Raw genomic sequence first — 9,054 nt, forward strand, 5'->3', positions numbered from 1 at the left:
ACGACACCAAATAAGTAACTTTTTTCACTGAGTGTAATTACTTACTTTTTTGGTTTTATTGTTTATTTGTACTACATTGGAGGGCTTTTTGAACGACAGACAAATCGAGGAGTTGATGAACGACTTAAGTGATGATTTGGAATTAAAAAATTAAAGAATACCAAATGTAAACTAACTTTGTGACGACGAAATCATCAGCGATCGAGACAATCCCTAATCTGTTAGTTGCTTAGAAGACAGTGTATTTGGAGTAAGTTCTGACGACAGTGAAAACGAAGAGGAGATACGAGAATAATAGAAAATATACGAGGAACGAAAATACGAGAGATGAGAGTGAATAAGATGAGGATGATAGTTGATGGTAGAAGTCATTTTGGTTTTGGTTGTCATTTTTTTTATTTTATGCTGATTTCAGAAGCAATTTGTTTTTTTGTTATAATAAAGATATGAGAAGTGCCATAAATATATTTTAGTTAAAGTTTTTCTAACATTTTTATTTTTTTTGATGTTTTAAGTTCACATTAACCAAAAAGTGCCAAAAAATAAGGTTATTTACAAATGCGTGTAAAACATGATATTTTTTTTATATTCTAAAATTAAATAAAGTTAATTTTGTAAAAAAAAATATTTTTTATTTCTTATCTAACCATATTTTATACAAATAATAAAAAATCTACGTTCTACAACAGATTGTTTGGTATGGGTAGAATTTGACCCACGATACCGGTATTGTTGCCAAAAAAGGCGATACCAGCTAAGGGTTAACTGTTAACGTAAATATCACAAAATCAACTTATATTTATTCTTATAAAAGCAAATTTTCAATTGGCAAGTAATCAGTCCCCTCGTCCCGCTGTCCCCGCGTATATCTGTGGCAGTCGGATTGTTTAATCCGCCGTATTACATTACAACAGCTAGCCGCTGTTTTAATATGCCGAAAATTCGTCATTTTCCAAAATTCTTAAATAATACCAACCTTACCTAACCCACCCCCTTATCCAAACCAAAAATTTCTGATTACGAATTATCGGCATATTACAAAATGCCGACCGTTTGTAAACGGCCAGATTATACAATTTACCTGCGACATAATATCAATATCTTAAATGTTTTACATTTCCGATCGCTATTTAGGAAATGTACAGATTTCCTAGGAAATGTGTATAAAATAATTTATTTCACACATTTCCGTGCGATTTTAGGAATTACATTCATTTCCTAGGAATTGTATACAATGACGGATTACATACATTTCCGGTAACATATATACAAACAAGAGGATCATTGATGGCGGCTATATACTGCACATCATTTGTTGCAATTATTTTAGACAGAATAGGTATAAAAAGGCCTAGACAAAAAGTAAATTGGTATCAAAAAAAGATTATTTATATTAATTAGCGTTTCTAACATTTGTCTGGTCTGGTCCAAGGTGCTAACAATATATTACTTTTTTCGTATAGCTGCTATGGCCAAATGAAACAGGTATTGATTTGAGGTCACGATATAGATGGGAATTCGCTACGCTGGTTGGAAGTAATGCAACTTCAAGTATTATCATCTTAATCAGACAACGCTTTGTTTTCAATAATTGACTTCTATGAGGCATTTTATGAGTTACTGTGTGTCGCACTGACGAGCAACGTATATCCGAAACTAGTAAGGGTTGAAAGTTAAAATTTGGTACGAAGGTTTCTTAAGCAGTCTTGGGGAGCACTAGGAAAGGATTTTTGGAAATTCTATTTCCAAAGGAGTGAAAGAGGGATCGCAAAACAGACAACAGATAAATAAAAAAACGAAAATTCCAAAAAATATTGTATTTCACTAACATAAGTTACCTAATTAATTTTTTGCTTATTATGTATATCACTTTTGCCCCAAACATACTTCGTCACTAACCGTATCAAAGACAATACCAGTAAAACTGTAACTACAAGGACACTAAAACACACGCCTAAAACAGTGAAGACTAAGGGCACTTCATAATACTGTGTCCAGGTGAGCCCCGCTGCGGGGGAGCGCAGGTGCTGACCGCCATGTCGCAGTATATGCTCCACCCACCACACAGCAAGCTCTAGTGGCGGCACTGGATGCTCCCTCATGAGCGAACGGAGTCTTATGATGTTGTTCTTGAAACTGTAATGAATAATATGGTAATAAAGTGAATGGATTTTGAAACAAACATTTTGTCTTAAAGGAAATAATTTCAGTTGAAACTAATGACAAATCATTCTTGCCAGCGGCAAAATAACGCTATTATCCAATATTATATTATACAGACCTTTTATCTTCAATAACTCTTCTCACTGCGCTCTCAAAAGTTGTCTCAGTAAGATCGGACAATTCTATTTGCAGACCAACTCCATGTTTAACGAATTTCTCGACATTGTACCATTGATCATAAAACATTGGTATACCTATAACAGGTACGGCAGCATCGATGGTTTCGTCTGCTGACTGGATACCTCCTTGAGTTATGAATAGCTTGACTTTCGGATGTTCTATAAAAAATATCTCAATTATTACGTAATGTAAAAAAGCATCCGGAAAATTTGGTACTTTTATAATTTTAGTTATATCATAATTACAAACAAATGAAAAATAAAATTTAAATAAATATTAAACATAACAAGTGATAACTGCGTTAAAAACAACCGACTTCAAACTTGCACTTGCAAAATTTACAAATACCTACAGACAAAAATGCTCATAAAATAAAAACTACCGGGCCTATCCGAATAAAATTTTTATGGGACCAATTCGACGCCATCCCGCATCGAAAAAAAAAAGAATTACGTAAATCGGTTCAGAAACCTCGGAGTAATCGGTGTACATACATAAAAAAAACATACCGGCCGAATTGATAACCTCCTCCTTTTTTTGAAGTCGGTTAAAAGGCTTGCCTACATTTGCAATTCGCTCGGCGAATTATTTTAAATGTCTAAACTTCATCCTAAATTGTTATCAAGTCAATATAATAATTTTGTGTTTAAAGTTTACAGTTTTGTTTTATAATTAAAAAAATAAAATAGTGTTGACGAGTGACGACTGAGACTTTACATCGTGAGACGTTGTCACAAAATCTTCAACACTTAGGGGTGGTACTTGAAATGGCATCAAAAATATATATTATCATGGATTTAAATTAACTGCATCTAGAAAATATTATCTACACTTACTTAAAAGGTCAGCTTGGGGAAGCCATTTATAAATTTTTATATTGCTTGATTTTCCTGGTAGCTCGTCTGTTTCCCATTTCCATATGACGTCATATGGTAATTTAGACAATACCTTCGTCATTGCAGCAACCTTTTCAGGTGAAAGCAAGGAAGATTTGGCGTTAGAACCGAAACTAATGTATATTACCCCATTCTTCGATGAATCTAAAACTGTTTTAAGTTCCTGGAACAAAATTGGATCATATTAAGACGAAAGCTTGTCACTGCACCTATTCATTGCAATAATGTTTATCATATTTATAACCATGATTATCCTTTTAAAATTAAACAAAATATTTTCAGAGGTATTGCCATCTTCATGCTCCGGGAATATTGGCAACAGAAGACAAAGCCATTATATTGTCTTTCTTACATTTATTTATTTGGAATAATAAGCACTTATCTTAATATGTATAAATCTCGTGTCAGAATGTTTGTCCTCAATGGACTCCTAAACCACTTAACCGATTATAATAAAATTCGCACACCGTGTGCAATTTGATCCAACTTGTGAGATAGGTTAGTTTAAATCTCAAATCGTTTTAGAGAAAGCGGGCGAAGCCGCGGGCGGTACCTAAGCTAGTAAATTTATAAAGAATAGAAAAAATTCGATTACAAGGTGAATTTATATTTATAAACCAGAATATCAAATTCAACAAAAAAAGATGTGTTCCTTCGTTACAATATTATATTCACTGAAAAGTGTTTCATATTAGTAGAGATGATTCTTAATAATCTCAATAGATGGCGCGCGTTGTGTCCCATAGATACATAAAACTGAAAGAATAGAATAAGTTCGATTGCTCTGGCGGGTCACAAGTGGCTGAGTTGGTCAGGCATCCGCCCCGGTTAGGCGCGAAAGAGTGTGGATTCGAGACCCGCCTCGTGATCGAGTTTTTTCTATTCTTTATAAATTTATATAGATATTTTATAAAGCATTTGGATGCCATTAAATCAAAAATATCAAATTCAAATAAGCACTTAACATAATATTTAAGATTTTGATATCATCTCTCCAGGAACAAATTTTGTACTGGGATAAATTTTGTAATGAAATTGCTGATCTCCTAAGTATTTTTTTTTTAGTTTTACTTTAAAAATAAGATCAGTGCCTACCTTAGGTAATTCTCGTTTTTGAGTTAGATGAATACCTCCAATGTAAACGATACTAGGAGGCACAGGATGATTATCCGCCCAAATCGGATGTTCATTTAAAAACAACAACTGAACATTCTTCTCCAGTTCTTTATAACTCGGAACGTCGTTACCAAAAGTTCTTTTCATCATTTGATATTCAAATTCCACTATGGATGACATAGTATATTCTATGAAAAAATACTTCAATAATTCTTCGGCCTTTTCATATAGAGTAAGGTTGTATAGCCTTTGTGCGGCTATATGTGGATACAAGAGAGGATGCGAAGGTGCTCCAAACATATTGTAAACAGGAGGATTACTTCCCAATGAACTGAATTGAATAATTGGAGCTTTGAATGCATGACCTAATCCCAAAGTAGGTCGAATATGCTCTTCTACGATTATTAAATCGAACTTCTGATCAAACAATTTCTTTACTTCTGGAATTTGCCACTGCATTTCAAATAATCCTATTAGACCTTCAAAAGTAGACTGAATCAGTCGGATACTTTCTTTTTTATCTCCTAGAGGCTTGGCAATGTCTTCCGCTGAGTCACCGAAAGAGAAATGGACATCGATCTCAGTCAAGTTAGCTGGAGCCTGGCCTTTGGGGAAGGCTGGGTTTGGGGTTACTACTGTGACGTCATGACCTCTTCTTGCTAGCTCGTGTGTTAACGGCCGGAACGCTACTTGATGGCTTATCGATGGAGTTGGAAATACTCCTAATATTCGTGCCGCATTTGTTATTGAAATTATATTTGCTATTATAACTATAACTAGAACTAAACTTCGTAACTGCATTGTGTCTCAATACCGACTGATTATTTGAATCCAATTACGCATACTGATTACATACGAGATTACTATTTAACCTGGTATGATAAATAAACTGATTATATTATTATATCTATATAACTTATAATAGAGTTATCTTGTGATTTTAATAATATGACAAATCCTTTTTCAAGTTTTATACATCCAATGAATATTGCTACAATGAATAATAATCAATCTAAAAAATAAATAGGGTGATAGTGATGCTTCAAAGAGGGATCGCAAAACAGACAACAGAAAAAAAAACGAAAATTCCAAAAATATTGTATTTCACTAACATAAGTTACCTAATTAATTTTTTGCTTATTATGTATATCACTTTTGCCCCAAACATACTTCGTCACTAACCGTATCAAAGACAATACCAGTAAAACTGTAACTACAAGGACACTAAAACACACGCCTAAAACAGTGAGGACTAAGGGCACTTCATAATACTGTGTCCAGATGAGCCCCGCTGCAGGGGAGCGCAGGTGCTGACCGCCATGTCGCAGTATATGCTCCACCCACCACACAGCAAGCTCTAGTGGCGGCACTGGGTGCTCCCTCATGAGCGAACGGAGTTTTATCATGTTATTCTTGAAACTGTAATGAATAATATGGTAATGAAGTGAATGGATTTGAAACATTTGTCTTAAAGGAAATAATTTCAGTTGAAACTAATAACAGATTATTCTTCCCAGCAGCATAATAACATTATTGATGTATATTATATACATAATATTATGTAATTTTAAACATACCTTTTATCTTCAATTACTCTAGTCACGGCATTCTCGAAATTTGCCTCAGTTATTTCTGATATATCTAATTGCAGACCAACTCCATGTTTTACGTATTTCTCGACATTGTACCATTGGTCACCAATCATCGGAATACCGATAACAGGTACTGCAGCATTTATAGTTTCGTCTGCTGATTGGATACCACCTTGAGTTATGAATAGCTTGACTTTCGGGTGTTCTGTAAAAATATTACAAAAATTCAAATACCGCATTTGGATAATTCTTACTGTCAACATTATAACAATAATATTGTGATTCTAAGGTACTTTGTTAACAAAAACGATACAATTTTAAAAAAAAGAAAAGGGAAGATTTTTTATAATATTTAATTAGTTAACAGTGATGGTTTGGTGGTTGACTCAAAGACTGCCATGAGATGTTGTAACAAAATCATCAAAACATAGGAGTGGTAATAGAAATTGAATTAAAAAAAATTGGTTGTCTGTAAAGTCGGTTTACTGACGATAATTGAACGTGACAACGTCCGATTGTGCTTCTTTGTCACTCGTTCCGCGCTCTGGCTCGCACTTCAAGCCTTACATGGAACGCCTCAGATGAGTCAGAGCGAGGTAACGCCGCATGAGTCATGTTTTTTCGTGCGTGCAGACGGCTCTATCGAATTATAAGACGTTGTCACGTCAAAAAACGACGTGTGGCACTCGCCGACTGCCGCGGTAAAGCTATTGCATGCCTTCAAGCCTCACCACCCGTCGGAGTGGGGAGCGTGAGGTTTTTCGTTACGGAATTTCTCGATTTGGTCCCCGCGCACAAGGCCCGCGATAGAAGCTATGCAATAGCTTAATATATAAAATTTAAATTATTTTAATCTAGAAATCATCTACACTTACTTAGAAGGTCAACTTGAGGGAACCATTTAAATGTTTTTATATTGCTCGATTTTCCTGGCAGCTCCTCTCCGTCCCACTTCCATAATACGTCATAGGGTAATTTAGACAAAACCTTCGTCATAACGGCGATTTTCTCTTGTGGAATTAGAGAAGCTTTTACGTTGGTACCGAAGCTAATATAGATTACTCCATTCTTTGAGGAATCTAAAATTGTTTTAAATTCCTGAAACAAAAAAAATATATATTTAATTAAAAATTATATTGATAACATTTATTATTAAAAAATCTTAATGCGGTCATATTTGTCATTATTAAGATTAGTGTTCTATGAGGTTTTGGCTATACAATATACATGCAATGTTAAATTTCAAAATTAAGTTCGGCAACACAAGCTATAATTTTTTATCTGGAAAAATAAATACTATTACATAAACATTTCCAATTTTGAATTAGCTGAATAGATAATTCGGTTAAGAATTCGTTAAAAAGTATTTCAATAATCGAAAAACATTACCTCAGGTAATTCTCGCTCTGGACTTTGATGAATACCTCCAATGTAAACAATATTAGGTGGCACAGGATGATTATCCGCCCAAATCGGATGTTCATTTAAAAATAACAACTGAACATTCTTTTCTAGTTCTTCATAATTCGGCACGTCGTTACCAAAAGTTCTTTTCATCATTTGATATTCAAATTCTTCTGTGGTTGAAAATATATATTCAATGAATAAATTCTTTGCCATTTCTTCAGCTTTTTCAAGTAGACTTAGGTTGTATAGCCTTTGCGCAGCTGGAGATGGATACAAGAGAGGATGCGATGGTGCTCCAAACAAACTGTAAATCGTGGGACCAGTTCCCAATGAACTGATTTGAATAACGGGAGCTTTAAATACATGACCCAATCCTAAAGCAGGTCGTACATACGCTTCCATGACTACCAAATCAAACTTCTGGTCAAACAACTTCTTTGATTCTGGTACCTGCAACTGTTGTTCAAATATTTTTGTTAGACTTTGAACAAGTTCCTGGATCTGCTTGATAAGTCCTCCTTTATTTCCTTGATGCATGTCAAAGATTCCTGCGAATAATTCATAAGAGAAATGGACGTCGATCTCAGTCAAGTTGGCTGGAGCCTGACCTTTGGGAAAGGCAGGATCTGGGGTAATAACTGTGACGTCATGGCCTCTTCTTGCTAGTTCTTGTGTTAACGGTCGAAACGCTACTTGATGGCTTATCGATGGTGTTGGAAATACTGCTAATATTCGTGCCGCGTTTGATGTTGAAATTATAGTTGCTATTAAAACTATTGATAGAACTGTACTTAATAATTTCATTATGCTTAAATACCGATAGAATATTTGAACTCAATTATGCTTACTGATTTGTTGTAGGTTGCTATTTTATCTGTTATGATAAATAAACTGATAAAATTTCTATATCTATATTATTATGTGTTACTGTGTTACCTTATTTTTGGTATATTGTTAAATAAACATTATACATAGTTCGACTGATAGTTTCGCAAACACTAATTACGAAATTTTTTCTTTTAATAAATTCCAGTCACATTTTTTTATTAGATGTGTTCTTAAAATCTGTCTTTTGATATTTATTTAAACAATATTATAATATTTACTCGTAATATTATAGATGTGAAGTTTATTCCCCCGCATAAACACAAATAAACGGATTTGGGAGGATTCGGGTCTATGTTGGCATGTAGATTAAATATGGAAAATAATATTTTCGTCCTTCCTTTTACCTATTGCGTAGAGTTATCCGGTGCTTAAAATAAAACATTATTTTCAACAATATATTGATGAAAATATAATAATGAAAGTTTTAAAAATCAGCAGTGTGATCTACAACGTACTTAATTAGGCAAACAAAAAAGGATTAAAAAAGATAATATTTTAAATTAGTCATAATAATATGACTAATTTAATAGGAAAACTGTGCGAGCAAAACTACGGGCTTAAGTTGGTAATCATTGTGTTACTATCAATTATCTGTATCTATTACGCAGTCTCATAGCGTTTGATACCATTTTAATCCTTGAATGATTATCATATTTTTTCACGATGTGAATTCATGCTTTTCGATATCACAAAAATAATTTAATTTATAGTAAATTAGCTGTGTCCCGCGGTTTTAGCCGCATTGCTCCGCCCCTATTGGTATGCATAATGCGATATAGCCTGTAGCCTATTATTAGATTTCTAAACACACA

At 33.9% G+C, this 9,054-nt stretch overlaps 2 protein-coding genes across 2 annotated transcripts; both read right to left on the reverse strand.

Annotated features, from left to right (window-relative positions):
• Positions 1-1,807: 1,807 nt before the first annotated feature.
• On the reverse strand, positions 1,808-5,172 carry LOC123703145 (UDP-glucosyltransferase 2-like). The gene is made up of 4 exons (XM_045651048.1): positions 4,335-5,172; positions 3,180-3,402; positions 2,282-2,501; positions 1,808-2,136 (listed from the first exon to the last, which is right to left on the reverse strand). The coding sequence occupies exons 1-4, from the start codon at positions 5,154-5,156 to the stop codon at positions 1,839-1,841; spliced, it is 1,563 nt and encodes a 520-aa protein (XP_045507004.1). The 5' UTR covers positions 5,157-5,172; the 3' UTR covers positions 1,808-1,838.
• A 269-nt stretch (positions 5,173-5,441) lies between these two features.
• On the reverse strand, positions 5,442-8,214 carry LOC123703144 (UDP-glucosyltransferase 2-like). Its single transcript, XM_045651047.1, has 4 exons — positions 7,337-8,214; positions 6,823-7,045; positions 5,933-6,152; positions 5,442-5,774 (listed from the first exon to the last, which is right to left on the reverse strand). The coding sequence occupies exons 1-4, from the start codon at positions 8,156-8,158 to the stop codon at positions 5,477-5,479; spliced, it is 1,563 nt and encodes a 520-aa protein (XP_045507003.1). The 5' UTR covers positions 8,159-8,214; the 3' UTR covers positions 5,442-5,476.
• Between the last annotated feature and the right edge of the window lie 840 nt (positions 8,215-9,054).

Source organism: Colias croceus, chromosome 25 (genome assembly GCF_905220415.1).
Source record: "Colias croceus chromosome 25, ilColCroc2.1".
NCBI lineage: Eukaryota > Metazoa > Arthropoda > Insecta > Lepidoptera > Pieridae > Colias > Colias croceus.

Bases quoted from the DNA above. Each gene is read 5' to 3' on its own strand.
- LOC123703145 (XM_045651048.1), bottom strand. From the start codon at position 5,156: ATGCAGTTACGAAGTTTAGTTCTAGTTATAGTTATAATAGCAAATATA. The intron at 3,403-4,334 runs GTAGGCACTGAT...ATTTTGTTCCAG, and splicing joins AAAAACGAGAATTACCTAAG to GAACTTAAAACAGTTTTAGA. The intron at 2,502-3,179 runs GTAAGTGTAGAT...TATTTTTTATAG, and splicing joins TCCCCAAGCTGACCTTTTAA to AACATCCGAAAGTCAAGCTA.
- LOC123703144 (XM_045651047.1), bottom strand. From the start codon at position 8,158: ATGAAATTATTAAGTACAGTTCTATCAATAGTTTTAATAGCAACTATA. The intron at 7,046-7,336 runs GTAATGTTTTTC...TTTTTGTTTCAG, and splicing joins CAGAGCGAGAATTACCTGAG to GAATTTAAAACAATTTTAGA. The intron at 5,775-5,932 runs GTATGTTTAAAA...TATTCATTACAG, and splicing joins AGAGTAATTGAAGATAAAAG to TTTCAAGAATAACATGATAA.